Here is a 19,866-nt window from a genome sequence, read left to right on the forward strand (position 1 = left end):
ATTATACATCTCAGAAAATCCACGCCTCCCGGAGTCTCCTCCTCAAACAGTGGACTCGGGAGTCCCAAGGCAGAACGCGATTAGAGCTGTTGGTCAGTCAGAGACGGATTTGTTGAAGACAAAGGAAGGGTGCCCATCCCCATTTCCACAGAGGGCTGCTTTTCACACTGAGTCTTGACTCATTCGTGGATGTATTTTGACCAGTATTTTTTCAGTGGAGAATAATAGCAGAGAATAGGCTAGAATAGAAATAGTAAGGAGACATACTATTTCCGGTATGTCCACACAGGATGTAAAATGTATTTCTAACTGTGGACCATAAAGTTTAAAAGCTGCTGGCTGATGGAGCCATTTATGATGAAAAAGATTCCTGCCCCCACCTTAAACAGAAAAACAATGACACCTAGTATCGTGTTGCCCCTGCTTTATTTGTTACAGAGCTGGCTTCGATCAGTACCTCCTCTGGTTTCATCCATGCTGATTCCAGGGTTCCGATTCTCAGGTCTGCGCTCCCTCATGTCAGGCGAAGCTCACCCACACTATCCCTAATGGCCAACCTCCCCCCCACTACAGCCTGATGGAGCCTCTGGCAACCAGGGGTGCTCTTATTCCCTGCAAGAAGAAAGTCAAGGATGAAATGCACACACTTCCATATCCTCGGTCTCCTCCCGCCCATGCCAAGATGCCAAAGGGGATCCTCCTCGCTCTGGGCTGGGGAGCAATATGAGAGAAGACCATTCTTTGAATGCATGGTGTGGGGGTGAGGGAGAGAGTCTGCCATTTGTAGAGTCCTCCCCTAGGAAACAACTGTCCCACCATCACTCCTCGTTTACTGGCATCTCTATCCCAGACCGTAGAAGAGGCAACTCCCCTTCTGTCTCCATCCCAGGTCAGCCCCCTCGGGCACGGATTCCTGACTCCACCTAGTGATGCCCATTATTGTGACTTCTCAGTGACCCTCACTTCAGATGCTCAGGGGCACAGGACTCCCCAGTGTCAGCCACCACCTGGAGCAAACGGAGACTCCAGTTCCCATCCTGAGCCTCCTTTCCCCAGTCCTTTCTCCAAGCTCCTGCCCCCATCGGGCTCACCCACAACTCACAGGAGAGGAATCCCCGGCCCCTCCCGGCCCGCGCTGCCCCTCTTCTCCTGCCTGCTGAGGATTCGCAGCAGGATATTGTATACGTCTTGTTCCATGTAGCCCTGGGGGTGGCAGGAAAGAAAGGAAGGGAGAAGAACAGAAAATGGGGAGACAGGTGAGGGAGAGGCCCTGAGGAATGGTGGAATGCTGTTTGCTAAACGAGGACGAGCTCTAACTTAAACAGTATTTAACTTCAAGGATGTTTCCTAATCTTTTCAAGGAAAGCAATGATGTTTACTTTTCAGGCCTGCTGTGACGGTTACAACCCTGAATCTGATGCAAAGCTTCCGGTGCACAGTAAGCGTTAGATCCTTTGTAGTTAATAGTCCTAATAGAGGAGCGAGCCCCCCACCTCCTCTTCCTTGGTGAGGGGTACATAGGCCGAGGAGGGAATTGAGAAAGGGCATAAGGGACAGGAAAGGGCTTTACCGTGGGTCAGGAATTGAAAAGGGGGGGACAAACACCTCTCCCCCTCACATTCTCATATCTCAGGAGAGCCAGAGACCTGGCACTAGAACATCTAAAGGCTGGCTTTCTGGGAAATGACAAATATGTGTGGGTAAGAAAAGGGACCCCAAATGCAGTCCTCCCTACCCAACTCTCTGTGCCTCCCTCCCCCTTGCTCACCTGAGCAGCACTCAGGAGATGGTTTCTATAGGTAGAGATGATCTCTTCATGGTTCTTCTGAGAATCCTGGGGGTGAGCATCAATGGGGGTTATGTGCCCACCCTCCCATACTCACCCTGACCCCCAAGCATGAGGAACAATAAAATTAAGTGGTCAGCTGGGCCCGATGGTCTCCCTCGACCCCTCACTAGCCCAGCCTGGACCACTGCCTGAACAGGTCTCTGCGATTCCCAGAATTCTCCCACATCACTTCCCCTGTCCACCCTCTTCTCTAGCCGTGACCATTTCCCTAAGGGACAAAACATACCCGCAGCTGCGAGGCAAGGCGAGCATTTTCCCCCCGAACTGCTAGGACTTCCTCTGAAAGCTGCTCCACCTTCTTCAACAACTCCTTGATCTGAGGCCAAAGGGAACCAGTGAGGCCCAAGTCATGCCCACCCCCCCCCCCCACCCGCCACCACCCAGGGTCAAGGCCAGCTCCCCTTTGCTGAGTATGAACTATGTGCCAGATGCTTTTACACGCCTTGTCACATGTCATACTCAAAACAGCTCTACTTCTGTTCTGGGAGGAACAACACTTCTCTGAAGGAAGTAGTATTACTCACCTATTGTTAAATTAATTTGTCAAAATCATACAGCTAATAAGTGATGACATAGGACTTGAACCAAGATCTTTTTGACTTAATGGTCCATGCTCTTAAGTCTGCACTGGGTCCTGAACCACTTCTGGCTGCTGACCGCTGAGCGAAATGGAGATGAGTGTTTGTGGTTGTGAGGCTACCGCACAGATGCGGTTAAGGATAACCAGCAGGAGGAGGGGTGGTGGGAGTGAGAATAACAAAAATACCTGATTGAGCACTTACCACTTTCAAAAAATCATTCCGAGGATTTTAAATACAATGTCTTATTTAATGTAATCCTCACAGCAACCCTAATAGTAGCCTCATCTTATACATGAAAAAACCTGAGACTTGCAGACTCCAAGGCTCACTCGATTTTGCAAGGATCGCGCTATGTTCTCTGGGTCTAAGGTGCTTTGGGTGTTAAGATTGGAGGTGAGATAACTCACTCGTTCAATCAGTACGTTTTGAAACTGAAATAGAAATCCAGACGATATCAGTCCAACATCCACTACACTATTTTCTTTTACCCATTTGCTCTCTTTCCTCTTCTCCTTCCACACCAACAGAAACCCGTCCTTTCTTTAATTGGCCCCACCCCACACTGATTCCTATTCTGTATAACTTTTTTTCTATTTGTATGCACTGTGTGTTATGTAAAACATGTGCTCCCTATATTTTTGAATCATTATACATTTGATCATGTACACAAATTTGAATAAGAAGTCTGAATTCATTTCACAGGTAAAGTTCTAGAATTACCAAATTCATTTATAAATTGATTTTTTTTTTTTTTTAAGAATTCATAAAACATGCCCCTAGACCAGCCGTGGGCAAACTACGGCCCGCGGGCCGGATCTGGCCCGTTTGAAATGAATAAAACTAAAAAAAAAAAAGACCATACCCTTTTACGTAATGATGTTTACTTTGAATTTATATTAGTTCACACAAACACTCCATCCATGCTTTTGTTCCAGCCCTCCGGTCCAGTTTAAGAACCCATTGTGGCCCTCGAGTCAAAAAGTTTGCCCACCCCTGCCCTAGACACATGCAGAGTGGTGACTTTTGGAGCAATCATTAGGAAACTCGGGTATGGAACACGGCGTTTTTCAAACTTGTTACTTTGCATTGGCGCTCTCTGCCAATGGGAATCTTTTGCAGAATCTACTCGGGTTGAAGGGAAGGTGAAGTGGGCCTGTAGCCTGGTCTACTTTTCTTAATCAGCCGTGAATCACCTTCTCAGAACCTTAGCAAAACCACAGCAACCACTGTATCATCAGACCTGCTCTCAGGCTAAAGCATGATCTAAGTGAAAATGCTAATAAACCACAGTACTCCACAGGTGGTAGCCCCACCACATGGCTTCTAAAACCAGAGTCCAGATTTTAACACCTAAGCCCCTTTCTCTCTTCTATTTACACCTCACCTCCAATATATATATATATTGATTTCGGAGAGGAAGGGAGAGAGAAACATTAATGATGAGAGAGAATCACTGATCCGCTGCCTCCTGCACGCTCCACGCTGAGGATCCAGCCCATAACCGAGGCACATGGCCTGACTGGGAATGGAACCTGACCTCCTGGTCCATAGGTGGATGCTCAACCACTGAGTCACACTGCCAGCCCTCACCTGCAATCTCAACCCCAAACCACCTTAGACCCAGAGAACATAGCGCCATCCTTGCAAATGGCTGGCGTTCTGTTTGGGAGGGATTCACCTGACGAACCAAAGGTAGGTGCAGTTAGCAAACCTCCCCCGGCGCCCGATCTCATCACCTTGGCCTCCTTGTCCTGGCAAGCCCCCAGAAGATGCTCCATCTTCTCTCTCAGCAGCCCCACCGTTTTCTCAAACTGCTCCGTGCGCCCGCGCATCTCGCTGGCCTGGCGCTCCTGCTCCGTGGCCCGGGCCGCCAGGTCCCCGCTTCGGCAGCGCTCGTCGGCCACGGCCTCCTGCAGGCGGCCCACCTCGCGGCAGGCCGAGTTGTACTTCTCCAGCAGGGCCTTCAGCTCCTGGCCCCACGCCTGGGCCTGGGCCGCCAGCGAGCTGCGCGCCCGCTCGTGCTGCCGCAGGCTGGCCGCCTCCCGCGCGCGCAGCTCGGCCACCTCCTCCGTGGCCTGGTACAGCAGCTGCTTCAGCTTCCCGATCTCCTGGCTCTTCCCGCGCATCGAGGCCTGCACGGCGCGCAGCTCCTCCTCCAGCTGCCCCAGGTCCTGCTCCAAAGCGGCCACCTCCGGGGGTGCTGTCACCTGGGAGGAGCGGCCCGGCTCCGGGTGCCGGCCGGGGGCTCCCCGCAGCCGCTGGTTTTCCTCCTCCAGCCTCGCCAGCACCTGCTGCGCCTCGCGGTGCCTGGCGACCAGGGCGCTGATGCAGGCCTGCAGCTCCTGCAGGGGCTCGGGGCCGGGGCCCCGGGCACCGGCCTTGCCCACCAGGTCGGGGGGCAGGCAGTCCCACAGCCCTCGGAGGCCGCTGCTCTGGGACGCCAGGTGCCTCCGCAGCTTCTCGGTGGCCTCCTTCTCCACCGCCAGCTCGTCCGTCAGGAGCCCCACGCTCCGCCGCAGCTGCTGGAGCTGGACCTGCGCCACGGGCCGGGGCACAAACTCCCGCTGCAGCCGCTGGCTCAGGGACTGCAGCTCCCCTTGCAGCCGCTGCCGCTCCCGGCCCAGCTCCCCCAACTCCTCCAGCAAGTTGCTGTTGCTCAGTCTCAGGGCCGACACCTCCTTCTCCAGCATTCCCTTGGCCAGCCCTCCTCCCGGCGTCTGCGGCCTGCCCGGGGCCCCTGGAGACTCCCGCTGGGTCCCGGGAGCCCCCGTCGCCTTCTCTCCATCCTCTTTGGGGATGGTGTCTGAGCCTGCCTTTGGGGCTCCTTCTCTGGACTCCTGGGCAGGGGTCGCAGGGGTCGCTCGCAGCCCCGCCTTGGCCCGATCCAGCTTCAGCAGCACCTGCTCCAGCCTGGCCTCCATCTTCTCCCAGGCGGCCGCTGTGGCCTCCGCCCGGGACTTCCCCAGAACTCCCTCCAGGACGGGTCTTGACAAAGCCCCCAGGGCAGCATCCTTCTCTCGCCACGCGGCAGCCAGCTCCTCCCTCAGTTGTAGCAGTAGCTGGTTCATGGCTGCTATGCCCACTGCTTCAGCTGCTGTGCCTGCTCTTTCCGCCCCTGGGGCCTTCGGCCTCTCCTTCTGGCCAGCATGCGGCTGGTCTGCATGCTCAGGGCCAAGGGCCTGCCCACCGACAGTCGTCTGTTGCTGCCCTGTGGCTTCCCCCGGGATCTCAGACACCGGGCCCTGGGGTGGCCCCTGTTCTGGTTGGGACCTTCCATGGGCTTCATAATACATCTCCCAGGGGGCCGAATCTTCGGTCTTCTTGGCAGCTAACACTGGGTTGGCTGCGGCTGCGGCTACTGCCTGCTGCTGCTTCTTTAGCTCTCGTATGCCCTCAGCCAGCAGGTCCAGGGGGCAGCCCTGCTCCATGCCATCCCCTCCAGGACGGATACCAGGACTCGGCCCGCCTGGAGCTCTGGGCTCCCGGAAGAGCAGCCGCCCCAGCTCCTGCACCTGCTCCCGGATCTGGTTGGCCAGGCCCAGGTAGGCTGCAGCCTGAGCCTTGCTCTCTTCTGTCTTTCCCATCAGCTCCTGCTCCAACTGAGAAACTTTCTTCTGCTCCTCCTCGTACTTCCACTTCCACTCCTCTGAGCACACATCCTCTCGCTCCTTTTCCTGCTCCACCCCGGGCTCTGCCCCCCGGGGGCTCTTGGGCGGAGAACCCACCGGAGGTTCAGATGGAGAGGCCTGTGTAGGAGACAGAAGAGTGACTGACGGGGAGCCAGGGCAGCTATCCCAGCCCCGGGAGGGCCTCCCGCCTGGGAGGCATCCCGGTGGGATGGCCTGGGTGGGTCGGAAGGGAGGCACTGAGGGTCTTACCTTAGATGCAGCATCTGGGTGTTGAACTAGCCCCTGACCTGTATGAAAAGACATGAGGACAATGTGACTCTCACTGAGAGGAGTGGCCGCAGTGTCCTAACCCTCACCACACAGCCTTCCTAGAGCCGGGAGCCACTCCTCTTCAACCCAGCAGCCTTGCTTCCTGCCCCAGCTCACTCATTTTGTTCACTCACTTTATTGGACACTATACCAGGCGCTGTTATAGGCACTAGGATATCAACAGTGAATAAAACAGACATGGCCTGTCATCTGGGGCGTTTACAGTCCAGCGGGGGGAGAGATTGACTGGGAAACCACACAGAGATGTTCAATCACAGCTCAGGAGTCCTAGCGATAGCGCCAGCCAGAGCTGCCTTGAGTAAGACAGGGCTTCATTAAGGAACTCGGTGGCCCTGCTTTGGGGAACGTGGGGTCATCTCATAGCAGCAGCAATAAATAAGCAAACTCTGGACCACGGTGGCAATTATTCGTCAGGTGGACTGTTTCCATGGGGACAAATGGGCTTCTAAGGAGCTTCTCTGAGCCACTGGGGAGGATCTTGAAGATACAAAAGGGAACTGGCTCACCTCCCCGCCGCCAGCTCAGGGCCTGCTGCAGCAGCTTCCGCAGTGCCTTGTCCTGTGTGCGCAGGCCGTAATACAGAGCATCGTGGCCCGCGCTGTCCACCGCCCCCGCGTCCGCTCCATGGCTCAGGAGCAGCTCAGCCACTTCGGCGCTGCCGTTCTCGCAGGCCAGGATCAGAGCTGACCTGTGGGTTAGGACAAATATATACATATATTCAGAGAGGAAGGGAGAGGGAGAGAGAGATAGAAACATCAGTGATGAGATAGAGTCATCGATTGGCTGCCTGCTGCGCACCCCACACTGGGGACTGAGCCCACAACCTTCTGGTTCATAGGTCAACACTCAACCACTGAGCTATGCCAGCCGGGCGAGACCAGAACTTTTCAAATGCCATTCCTGGAGCTGCAGCATCAGAAAGCAGGGCCGATGGCAAGGGCTTCATTTTTCTCTGCTCTACATATTAAGATTCTGCATAAATTCTTCATTGGAGAGAAGGGTTTCATTGCTCGGAAGATAGTTTGAAAACCAGTAAATTAAACTAATGAGTCCGGAGGTATTGATTCTGCTTCCCAAGTTAGGAAGCTGGTGGTGACAGCAGCTGAATAAAAGAGTATAAGGAAAACTTTCTTCCCGTCTCAAGAGGAAAACAGTGAAACAGAGGAGATCTCTTGTAAGCCACCACTCAGAAGGAAAGAGACCAAGAACACAGAGACCAACCTGCACACACACACACACACACACACACACACACACACACACATGCACGCTTTGTCCAGTGGCTCCTTCCTAGATGAGCCAGGGCCTGGATTGGGCTGGGAAGACGGGGAGGGCTCACTTGTCATCCTTGTCTGTGACATTGACTCGGGCGCCTCTCTGCAGTAACTGTGAGCAGATAGCTGCGTGACCGCCCAGCGAGGCGATCATCAGGGGTGTGCGTCCATCCTGCACAGATTGTGGAAAGAGAGTTCATGAGAAGCCAGAGGTTTGCACGATCCTACCAGCTCCCTCTCCCCACACCTCTCCAGGAGAAAAGCCCAGCCTAGGGGCTAAACACCCCTTTGGAAGGGTTGAAAGCACTCCAGAAGATAAGGCTTACCCTCTCTGTGAGGAAGAGGAGCGGGAGGGAGGAAAGGTGGTGCTGTCCAACCCCTGCTCACAGAAGTTAGCTAATCAAGCTCAGGGAGAGCAGCAGCCCGCCGGTGCAGGGCACTGGCCAGGGTCCCGCTGACACTCACATTGTCCAGGACATCCAGGAAGGCCTCATGGTCACACAGCAGGAGCACACTTGAGGCACAGCCAGAGGAAGCTGGGGAGGGTTGAGGGATGGTTGGGCGAAGGGGAGCAGGAAGTGCACCTAGTCAGATCGTGACCCAACATCCCCTCCAACTATCTTAGTATCAGCCCTGCCCTCTCCACCAAACGTTAGCCTCCCCTCCCTGCCTCCCCTATCTTCCCCGCAGCCCTGTGCCCACAGTCTCCTGGCACACACCTGCCCAGTGCAGCGGACTACGATTTTCTGCATCCACAGCATCTTCATTGGCACCGTGCTGGGAAGAGCCACAAAGGGAAGCCGCATGGAACAGAGTGTTAGCGTTCTCATCCCATACCCACCGTGGGGTCCCCAGCTTCCTAATTATGACAGGGAGGGGTGGGAGGATCATAGCTTTGTCCAACTGCTCGGCAGGCCCATTCCATTTCTTACAGGTGACAGGCAGCCTTGAATTTCAGCCCTGGTTCTTAAGCCTAGGGCCTGAGAAACATCCGGTTACGGATAAATAAGCCTGGTAGGACAGTAACGCCCGGGTCATTGCCGGTACTTTAGGATCGTAATTGGGAATCTTGCAAAGGGCTGGGAAGAACAAAAGCAGAACGGCCGTGGGCCCAATGACTTGTTGGCCTTCATACTTTTGGAAACTTATTTATTAATTGTCCACATGTCATTTCACATGTATATTTTCCTTTGTGCTCTAGACTATGAATGCCTCAAAGACAGACAGTAGGATTTTGGTTTAATTTGAAACTCTCTGCCCTCCTTCTGCCTGCCCATCATCATCACAGCAGCCAGTCTCTGAAGTGGCTCACCAATGGCGGGGCTCAAAACAAGCATATTGCCCTAACCAGTTTGGCTCAGTGGATAGAGCTGCAGACTCAAGGGTCCCAGGTTTGATTCCGGTCAAGGGCATGCACCTTGGTTGCGGGCACATCCCCAGTGGGGAGTTTGCAGGAGGCAGCTAATTGATGTTTCTCTCTCATCGATGTTTCTAACTCTCTATCCCTCTCCCTTCCTCTCTGTAAAAAATCAATTAAAAAAAATAAAAATAAATAAAATAAAATAAAAAACATGCATATTGACTGTGGGGCAGTCAGTCCCTGCCAACTCTACTTTATGACCTGCCCTCAAGGGCAGCATAAGTGCAGGGCCTGCACATAGTAGGTGTTAAATAAATGTTTGTGAATTAAAGAATCAATTATCACCAGCTCTCTCAGTGAGGAGAGAGGTATATTTGATTAAATATTGCTTGTGACTTCAAACAAAGTTTGGAAACTCGGGGTCCACTTCTTCCCTTCACAGGAGGAGTATCGAGGGGTTGCTCTACCTGCAGCAGGACCTTGACGCACTGTGGCTGGCAGGAGATGGTGGCCAAGTGCAGGGCGGTGCTTCCTGGAAAGAGGAGGAGGAAGAGAGGCAGGTGGGTGGCCCTATGCGGGCCAGTGACTCACAGGGAGGGAAGGCAAGAGACGAACAGATAATCAAAGGGAGATTAGAGAGAGAAGCTCTCAGGCACATGGGGCCAGAAATTCCTGTTCCCCAGGTGCCCGGTACACGTGGTGGAGGTGGAGGGGGGTAAGGTGTACCCAGCTGACAGGGAGGGGAACCTCTGGAGGGTGCCGGCCAGGCTTTCTGAGGAAAGAAGCAGGGGCTGATTGGGAACCTCCAGCAGGGCCCCGCACCGGCCCCCACGGCTGCCATAGAGGGAAAAGCAAGCAGCATGGCCCAGTCTGACTCACCGTCCTCATTCTTGCTGTTGATGTCGGCCCCATTGGCAAGCAGGATAGTCAGACATTCTGTCAGGCCCTTGGAGGCTGCCAGATGAAAGCTGCAGAAGGATGAAGGGACCAGGGGATGAGGAATGGGAGAATCTTCGTAATCTTAATAATCACTGCCTGCTACACCAAGGCCAATCCCAAGAGCAGAGAGGGAAACTCCCCTGGCCCGACTTACTGAGAAAGAGAGGGCTCTAAGGCAGTGATGGCGAACCTTTTGAGCTCGGCGTGTCAGCATTTTGAAAAACCCTAACTTAACTCTGGTGCCGTGTCACATATAGAAATTTTTTGATATTTGCAACCATAGTAAAACAAATATTTATATTTTTGATATTTATTTTATATATATAAATGCCATTTAACAAAGAAAAATCAACCAAAAAAATGAGTTTGCGTGTCACCTCTGACACGCGTGACATAGGTTCGCCATCACTGCTCTATGGCCTACTGTCATGAGTGAGAGGATGCTGGAAGCAGATATAGAAATAAGAGCTACGGGTCCCAAGCAATGTCAGACTATGGCAGGGCGTCCAGGCCCCTTCCCAGACTGGCCGTGTCACAGGAAGGGTCAGCCAGACCAGAGCAGAGGGCTGGACAGGGGAAGCCGACTTGGGCAGAGACGAGAAGCAATATCCTTCTTGTCCTACTCACTCCTCTTAGCCGTGTGACTCTCGTAGCTACCACTTCATTCTGAACTTTCCAAGCACACCCCCCCTCCTCTCTGTGCAATGCAGAAATACTCGATTTACTGTATGGGTCCGTTTCCTGTTTGTTTCGTGGGCTTTATGTCCTCTTTGGTCAGTTTTGTAAGCTGGGTTGTGAGGTGGATGGAGCTCAGAGACAATATCTTCTTCCCTCACTTTGTGCCGCACTTGATAGGTAGCAAAGACTTATTAGGACAAAAAGGGCCTTGAAGTTGTAGGCGTTCCCTGTCCTCTGACATATTGGGGTTGGAGTTTTCAAAGGGAATCACATGCCAAAGGTGGGTCCCGGGGACGGACTTACGGGGACTGGCCGTTGGCGTCTAGCTTGGTGGGTCGGGAAGACTTCCTGGAGGCCAGGGCGGCCACGCGCCCCACGTCCCCCCGCTGCACGGCCTCCAGCAGCTTCTGGTCACGGCGGTTCCATCTCTCCACCTGGTGCAGAGCCACAGATTGTGGTTTAGGTGAGGGTGGAGTGGAGAAAGGAAGGAGACTGCCCTAGCCAGTTTGCTAAGTGGTTAGAGCAGGGGGGGGTTCCTCAAACTTTTTAAACAGGGGGCCAGTTCACTGTCCCTCAGACCGTTGGAGGGCCCGACTATAGTTTTAAAAAAAACAATGAACAAATTCCTATGCACACTGCACATATCTTATTTTGAAGTAAAAAAACAAAACGGGAACAAATACAATATTTGTATTTGCATGTGGCCCACGGGCCGTAGTTTGAGGACCCCTGGGTTAGAGCGTCGGCCTGTTGACCAAAGGGTCCTGGGTTCAGGTTCCGGTCAAGGGCACATACCTTGGTTGCAGGCTCCTCCCCCAATCGGGCCCTAGTCGGGGCTCGTGCAGGAGGCAACCAATCCATGTGTTTCTCTCACATTGATGTTTCTCTTTGTCTTTCCCTCTCTCTTCCAATCTCCCTAAAAGTCAATGGGAAAGTATCCTCGGGTGAGGATGGACAGAAAGGAAGGAGATGGTTAGGAAGATGCCAAGCCAGGGGAAAGTAACATCCCTGAGGGCCTTTCAATGTCCCAATCAGCCTAGATCACATGGTCCTCATTAGGTGAGCAGTTACATACCACCAGTTCATATGCCACCAAGCACCTCTTCTGGTTATTGCCAGCCCTGGATCAGAAGGTGCTTGGACTACTGAATTAAAAATCGTTTTGAGCCCTAGCTGGTTTGGCTCAGTGGATAGAGCGTCAGCCTGCAGACTGAAGGGTCCCAGGTTCGATTCCGGTCAAGGGCATGTACCTTGGTTGCGGGCACATCCCCAGTAGGGAGTGTGCAGGAGGCAGCTGGTCGATGTTTCTCTCTCATCCATGTTTCTAACTCTCTATCTCTCTCCCTTCCTCTCTGTAAAAAATCAATAAAGTATATTTTTTAAAAATCGTTTTGAGTGCTGGATGCAGAGCATTTCAGATGCCTTTTTAACCATCATTATGATTATCCTTTGGGTGCACAGCCTCAGACTCCCTTCCCTTTTGCTCTCGGGGTTTTGCTGGAGCAAACGGAACCAACTGACCACTCCTGATTGGGCTCCCATTGCCTCTCAGCTTCCCATGCTGCTCTGCTTTTTGTCTTCAGATATTTGGGGAATCAAGGCACCTAACGTCAGGTCACAGCCCTGAGTCCCACTATCTACCCATTGGCTTTGGGCCCCAAAACTGGGAGGAGAAGCACAGGGTTTCGGTTTTCCCATCTCATATCTCTGCCCATTACCTAGTTGCTCTTCCCTTTCAGGGCAACCACCGCCAAAAGGCAAATACAGGTCTCTCCTAGGTTTGAGGAGGCAGCAGAGGCCTCTCGCCTACCCCTCCCTCCCCACCTTCCCCTGCTTCTGACAGGGAGCAGCTGTCCCAGATAAGGCCACACCTGGGCATGCATTGTTCCATTATTTCAGCGTGACTTTCTCCAGGTGATGGGGTAATTACAATAATTGAAGTATCACAGGGTGTGAGAGGGAGAGCTGGGTAAAACCATCCAGGGCTAAAGGCACAGAAAAGCCTGGTTTGACCCAGAGAAGGTGAAGGAAAGGAAGAGGGGATGCAAAGACCCGTGGACGGTGAGAAGGGCCGCAGGGGGGCTTTGTTAGCAGGCCCGAGTTTGGGGTCTGGTTCAGCTACATTCTCAGCTGTGTGACTGACCTGGAGTAAGCCTTTTCACACCTCTCACCTGTCTCCTCCTCTGTCACGTGTGGAAAAGAAAGACTGCCTCGTCGTGCTGTGAGCAGTAAATGAACTAATGTGTATAAAATCTCTTTTGTAAACTGAAGAGCTACACAAGTGCATGGCATCCTTATAACAAAACAGGAAGTGCCGGGCTTTGCTGGAGGCACATTGCATTTTATGGGTATAATCTCAACAAGGAAGAGGCTATGGGAGGAGGTGGAAAAATATAGGGCCAATGGAAGCCAAATAACTCATTTTCAGATACTGTTTACATAGCTAGGGCACATTATCCATCAAAAAACAGGACAGATTTTAAATGTCCCAACCATAAAATGACCCAGGGGAGATGGTTTAGGGGTGAGACGCCAGGACACACTTGTAAATCCTCAGAGGCCTTTACGCTATTTCACTTGATGCTATTTCAACCAGCCCCTCAACCTCCCTGGAAAGTGGTGAGGGCTGATATTATTTTATCTGTGTGACAGAAGACGGAACCAAAGCCCACTGAGGTCAAATAACTGTGCAGACACACCACAACAGGGCAGGAACGCTGAGATTAGAACCGAGGCCCCCTGCTGCCCAATGCCAGTTCTTCACCACCAGACCACACTCCTACCCAGTGATGGGAGACATTTTACCTATTTCCAAATAAGCAGCCTAAGACTGCCTCAGGGCAGGGCCGCCCACTCTCAGACGCTACCTTTCTGCACAGAGAGTCTCCAAGCAGGTTCGTTCTCAAAGGACAAAATAAGCAAAACGATTGCTCCACATACCAACAGACTGAGGTGTAAGAACACCTTATTCAGCGTCCCTTGGGTGCTGGGTCACCCTCAGAACAAGCAGAGAGCTAGCACTACGCCTTCAGCACAGCCACTGCGGTCAGCTGACCTCAGTGTGAAGTCCTCCGTTTAAAATCCCGATTCTAACACTTCCTATCCTTGTGAATTTAGGCATGTGAAAACTTCTCTGAACATCAGTTTCTAAATGACATAAAGCACCTAGCACTGTCTGGCACATAGTAGGTTCACAATAAATGTTTGTTGAAGCCCCATTCTTTTAGCCTTTTGGGGCTATGGACGAAAGGGGCCACATGCTGACCTGACAAGGTCAGGGAAGGCCTACATGGCAGTCTTGCAAACTCAGAGACCTAAAGTCACCACAAAGGATGGTCTGAAATGAAACTTTAACTAAAAGCAGTTATAGCAGGTAATTACATCGTAGGCCGGTATCTTCACTGACAAGGTCAACCTTTACCTTAACTGAGCCAATCTGTCTTTTTGTATCTATGATAGCATACCCTTGAAATGTCTGGGTAAGTTGTAACTTCCCTTTTTCTGGACCCCTTGGGGCACAACCTAATTAATGTGCTTGGGCTCCAGGACAGACACCACAAATTCCTTCATTGTTATGTTAATTGTTCCTGCACCCACCTAAGTATGTGTCAATCATTTTACTTTTTATCCAATCCCAGGCGTTTCCCTGCTTTGCTTTCTCCCGCCTCTCTAGTCTATCACCAATGAATTTCATGTAACCCACCTATGTCCCTTTCTTTTGATTGCAATGTATAAATACAGATGTAACCAGCCGTTCTCCGGAACATTCTCTCAATTCATTGAGGTTCTGCTTCCGGGCATATGTCGACAGTTTGGCTCAAATAAACTCACAAAAATTCTTTACAGGTTTCAATGTTTTTTTTATGTTAACGGGGGCAAATTTGGAGTTCCTGGGCTCAGAATTCTCCGTACAGGGGAGTGGACGGAAGAGATCTTGCTCATATCAGCCAATGCTTAACAGCTAGGCTGTCTAGATGATAACAGTGTTTCCTAGCAAAGTAGACACTTTTCTTTCCAGATAGACAGTTCTAAACCCACTGGATTTACTTCCTACAATCTTGTTATACGAAGAAGAATTTAGAATAGGTGGAAATTCTTCATGGCCAAAGCTCTGCGGAGCAGGGTGGAGAAAGGCAGAGATATGCTTCTAAATTCCAAGATCTAGTCCATTGCTCACCCAGCACCTTGGAAAAGAGGTCCTGGATTACCATCACAGCCTCAAGGGAGCAATTACCAAATTAATCAGCAGATTCAAATACAAGAATAAGCGTTGTATTTCTGTAGTTAAGATTAGGGGGCCTTGGTAAAAGTAATTGCAACTTCTCTCTGGCTGTGCACCCGTAAGCTTCCCACCAAGACACAGCACACCAACAGCAGAGGAAGAGTGGCCACCGGAACCAGGAGCTGACTCTCAGTTTTTAAAATGCAACTGACATTTCTCTAAACTGATTCAGTCCCAACTGTTTAAAGCTATTTTCTGGCCTACTTCCTGCAAAGGCAGAGTAAGCTAATATGTAAGACGCCCTCCTCAAAAGCTTCCTTTACTTGACTAAAATAAGGTTATAACAGCTGATTTTTGTCTGTTTGCTCAATTTCCTATATTCTGGATAACTTAGATTAGTTTTAAAATGATCAGGCTCCAGCCTGTGTGGCTCAGTTGCTTGAGCATCATCCCATGCACCCAGAGGTCGCTGGGGGTTCGATTCCCATTTGGGGCTCCATTCCCAGTAGGGGGTGTGCAGGAAGGCAGCTGATGATGCTCTCACATCGATGTTTCTCTCTTTCCCTGTCCCTCCCTCCTTCCCTCTTTAAAAAAAATCAAGCCCTAGCCATTTTGGCTCAGTGGATAGAGTGTCAGCCTGGGGACTGAAGGGTCCCAGGTTCAATTCCAGTCAAGGGCACATGCGTGGGTTGCAGGTTCAATCCCCAGTAGGGGGTATGCAGGAGGCAGCCGATCAATGATTCTGTCTCATCATTAATGTTTCTCTCTCCCTTCTCCCTTCCTCTCTGAAATCAATAAAAAAATATTTTTAAAAAATCAATAAAAAATCTTACAGAAAAAGAAGAAAAGAAGATGATCAGTGATTTTTCAGTCTTTATCTCCATTTGAGAGTGAAGGGCTCTGGCCCTGGACCCAGTGGGGTGCGGATGGGCAGGGCCAATCCAGTGTGACTGGGAAGCCAGGCTTTAGGAGTGACCAGGGAGGTTGTCACGCTATTTTATTTCTCTGACAAACGGGTCCAGAGTGGTTAGCGACGTGGGGAGTGGAGGAATTTATCTTAAGAGGTATGAGGAAATTTATGAGGAAACAATTTGCCACTGAAACTGGCCTATTACCAAGCATTCAGCGATCCTATCCCGACTGAGGAAAGAGTTTTCTCCCAGACAGTTCTAAATCCACCCAATTTACTTCCTATAACCTTGTGATGAGAAGGAGAGTTTAGAATGGGCAGAAATCCTTCCTGGCCTAAACTTTGTAGAGCTGGATGAAGGACGGAGGAATCCTTCCAAATTCCAACATTCAGCCCGTAGCTCACCCAGCATCTTGGAAAGGAGGGCACTGACCAGGGATTGGAAAATCAGGTAGAATGAAGTAGTGTCCCCGTTCCTAGGCACATGCAAGACTCCACAGACCTGAAAGGGAGGGGCACCGTGGAGGACTTTCAGTAACTAGGGAAGCGTCCATGTGAATAGGAAAACCATTATGAGTTAGCACAGAGTCTGGGTAGCCTCCGTTTCCGGTTCCCATAATAGTCATTCAGTGGAACGCCTTTTGATTGGCTGATCAATGTGTAGAAACAAAGTGGATAAGCAAATACAAGTGGGACAAGGACAGGCCTCAACAGAGTTCCTGCTGTTGCCTCATAGCTCGCTTCCAGGCTCCTGTGGCCTGCCCATGCCGGGCGGGCGCGCTCAACATTTCCCACGTTGGCTCAGAGTGACATCACTAAGTCAGGCTGGGCCAAGCGGTATCATACAGGTCGTTGGCATGCCCAGTACTTAATTCCAATCTCCACAGAAAATGTGGTCCCCAGGTTGGGGGTCTCTCAGGAAGAGATCTTCAGAGAAGAAAGGATACTCTTCCTAAGCCACCACCTTCTGTAATCTTCCTTGTGTTTTGTTCTGGGAGAGGACGGAGCGTAGAGTGGCTTCTGCTGGGAACTCTGAGTGAGTCCACTCTCTTCTCACCGCCACCTCCCCCCGACTCAGTCAAAGGAAGCAGGACAAGCCCTCACCAACTGGGTGAAGGTGTAGAGTGAAGGAAGATTCTGGGGAGAAGCAGGCGGAAGGCCCTGACTGGCCCAAGAACCAGTCTGATGACCAGACACTGCAGTGACCTGGTCAGGGTGAATTCTGCAGGCCACTTCCCCGGATCTGGGCACCGTGCCTTCTCTGGCAGAGCCGGCGAGGCTGGCCAGACTGTAAGATTAACCCACAGAGAGCAGGCGGGTCAGGCAAAGGGGGGAACAGTGGGGTTCAACAACCATGGGGCAGGAGGGGCAGAAGCTGAAGGGAGAACAGGAGAAGGCTGCTGGTGGGGAGCACCCATTAGAAAGAGGCGTGGAGTGATGTCTGAGAGCCTGCGGTAATGGGGAGAGGATGGGCGTGGAAGAGGCACGGGTGCAAGGATGGAGACGAGTCCTTGAAGAAGGGCTAGGGAAGGCACGGGGCTGGGAGTACTTGCTGGGCTGAGAGAAAGCAGCAAGAATAGGACCATAGGGGAGGGGAGGGTTGTGAGGACAGCACAGGACTGAATTTGGGCGACAGAATGGAACTTAGGGCTGAGCTGGGGCTGGGGACAGTACGGAAGCTTGAGGATGGTTCAGAACCGAGAGACTGAGCTGAAGTAGAGGACAGGCCTTCGGAAGGGTAAAGGGCTGCAGGAAGCATACTAGAGCTGGGATTGTAGGTGACAGGAGGACAAGCAAGGGCCAAGGGGAAGCACCTTGGGGAGGTCAGAGGTTAGCAGAGGCTGGGGACAGGGTCTTGAGGGAGGCAGGAATGGCGAGCTGCATTGCAGGAAGGAAGATCTGGAAAGACCTATAAAGGGAAAAGGCAAATGGTGCCCCGGGGTGGGACACAGGACTCCTGTCACCACAGGGCTCGGACCCTAGCCCCGTTCCCATACTCCCAGACATTTTGGCACCTACCGCCACCTGTGAGCTGGAGCAGGAGAAGAAGCGCTTCATGGCCGCGGCCAGGGCCAGGGCCAGGGCCACGGGGGGACGGGGACGCGCGGAGAAAGGGGCCACAGGATCCCGAACCCACTGAACTCAGTCGCGGCTGTGCCGGGGCAAGCTGTCAAAAGCAGAGCCGTCCCGCCCCCAGGGCCGCCGCGCTCAATCAGAGACCAGACCCGCGGGCTGCGCTGAAAACTCCGCCCCTGGCCCTGCCCGCTCCGCCGCAGCGGAGGCAAAAAGCCTGCAGTCTTGGGCGGCGACCTGGGCTCGGTCTCCACCCCCGCCCTCCAAACCGAACCCGCCCCAGCTCCGACCGGTTAACCGTAGACAGAACCGCGCGGGCTGGGCTAAAACTCCTCCCCGGCCCCGCCCCCCCGCAGGTCCAGGAGGAAGCTCCGCCCCAAGCCCCGCCCCTGCCACAACCGCCCCGCCCTAGCACCACCCAAAGCCCCGCCCCCGCAGGTCCAGGAGGAAGCTCCGCCCCAAGCCCCGCCCTCCCCACAACCGCCCTGCCCTAGCACCACCCAAAGCCCCGCCCCGCCCCGCCCCCGAGCGCCGCAGGAGGCGGGCAGTCTCCGCTTCTCCCCTGCGCTCTGCTTGTATCATTGTCGCATTAACCTCATCCAGAAACCACTGCCTACCCCCGGTTCCCCGGCCAAAACCAGGCGCAGGGAGGATCCGAAAGAACAGTTTGGAAATGGGAGGAGCCTGTAGTGTGGATGGAGCAGGGCTCGCCGCAACCTGGGGAACAAAACTTGAGGAGAAGGGGCTCGGGTTTAACCTCCTATAAAGCACCTGTAAGTTAGGAAAGGGCAGAGGGAGAGGAGAGAATTTCTGTTTTAAGCATACGCCACCCTCCTCCGCATTCTTTAGGAAAAAAAATCTGCTTTTTAAATTCAAACTCAGCAACTCTGGCTCGAACAGTCAGTCCCAGCCAACTGGTCTACCCTGCGGCCGAGCTAGCCCCTCAACCCTAAGAGAGCCTAAAGGTCACAGCGCGAAGTCTTCTCGTGGCTGAGAAGGCTCCCAGGAGCTGCACCCTGCCTTCTCCAGCCTCATCTCCCGCTGCTTTCACAGCGCAGTGCTCAGGGGGTTCTAATCACCAGTTTCCTCCCGGCTGGTGGTTCCTCCTCCCTCTGCCTCCTCTCACACTTGGTGGTCCCTCAAGCTTAATTTTTTTTCTGTAAAGTTTTTCCTTACAACCCTGCCACCACCACTCCCTAAACACACACACACCGTGCCAAACTGTGTGAGACGCAATTCTAATTCTGCTATGTCATGTAGCAACCACCTCTCAGTATTTGTATTTGTTTACAGATCTGTTTTCCCTATTAGACTGGGTTCTTTAATGGTAGCAGTTGTATTTTGTATTATTCTCATTGCCTGGCGCACATTAGGTGCTTCATGTCTGATGAGAGTATGAAAGAATGAAGAAATAAAGGCACAACAAGAAGAAGAAAAGAAGGAACATGTATGTCTGGAGAGAGCCTGTTGTTTCTACAGTTGTTTCTCAAACTTGCTCTGCTCCAAAGGAAGAGGTAACAGGCTTATTGAAGAACTAGAGGCCCAGTGCACCAAATTTGTGCACAGGTAGGGTCTCTAGCGGCTGCCAGCTGCCCACTGGGGCCTCCCTTCCCTGGCTACTGGCTGCTGCTGGGGCATTCCTTCATTCCATGCCGTCCCCTGGTGGTCAGTGCACGTCATAGCAAGTGATCGAACTCCTGGTTGGTCGAACTCCTGAGGGGACACTTTGCATATTAGGCTTATATATATATAGAAGATAGGATAGAGTTAGAGAAAGTCCTATTCTGGAACTGAGAGATAGAGAGGGATCTCTAGATGGATAAGAATACCAAAAGTGCTCTTTTAATCGTATGGAAAAAGAAATCAGATGAGCTTGGCTTGTGTGGCTCAGTGGTTGAGCATCGACCCATGTACCAAGAGGTCACTGGTTTGATTCCCCATCAGGGCACATTCCTGGGTTTTGGGCTTGATCCCAAGTAGGGGTTGTGCAGGGGGCAGCCAAGAGATGATGTTTCTTTCTC

General features: G+C 52.4%; 1 protein-coding gene across 2 annotated transcripts; it reads right to left on the reverse strand.

The window, feature by feature from the left end:
- Positions 1 to 407: 407 nt before the first annotated feature.
- Positions 408 to 18,004, reverse strand: ANKRD35 (ankyrin repeat domain 35). 2 transcript variants are annotated; one of them, XM_036343709.1, is made up of 14 exons: positions 17,792 to 18,004; positions 10,944 to 11,074; positions 9,903 to 9,991; positions 9,491 to 9,555; positions 8,383 to 8,440; positions 8,129 to 8,199; positions 7,729 to 7,835; positions 6,896 to 7,077; positions 6,309 to 6,346; positions 4,230 to 6,176; positions 2,076 to 2,165; positions 1,769 to 1,834; positions 1,103 to 1,203; positions 408 to 612 (listed from the first exon to the last, which is right to left on the reverse strand). In XM_036343709.1, exons 1-14 carry the CDS (start codon positions 17,828 to 17,830, stop codon positions 606 to 608), a joined length of 2,991 nt encoding a protein of 996 aa, XP_036199602.1. In that variant the 5' UTR covers positions 17,831 to 18,004; the 3' UTR covers positions 408 to 605. The 2 variants fall into 2 exon arrangements, with proteins under 2 accessions (XP_036199602.1, XP_036199601.1); XM_036343708.1 differs by having other exon boundaries at positions 4,167 to 6,176; positions 17,792 to 18,002.
- Between the last annotated feature and the right edge of the window lie 1,862 nt (positions 18,005 to 19,866).

This window comes from Myotis myotis, unplaced genomic scaffold, assembly GCF_014108235.1.
Source record: "Myotis myotis isolate mMyoMyo1 unplaced genomic scaffold, mMyoMyo1.p scaffold_m19_p_18, whole genome shotgun sequence".
In the NCBI taxonomy this organism is placed as follows: Eukaryota; Metazoa; Chordata; class Mammalia; order Chiroptera; family Vespertilionidae; genus Myotis; species Myotis myotis.

Coding starts and splice junctions, on each gene's coding strand:
- ANKRD35 (XM_036343708.1), bottom strand. CDS start 17,830: ATGAAGCGCTTCTTCTCCTGCTCCAGCTCACAGGTGGCG. Junction 7,836..8,128: donor TCCTGGATGTCCTGGACAAT/GTGAGTGTCAGC, acceptor CAATCTGTGCAG/GATGGACGCACACCCCTGAT. Junction 6,347..6,895: donor CCTGAGCTGGCGGCGGGGAG/GTGAGCCAGTTC, acceptor CTTTTCATACAG/GTCAGGGGCTAGTTCAACAC.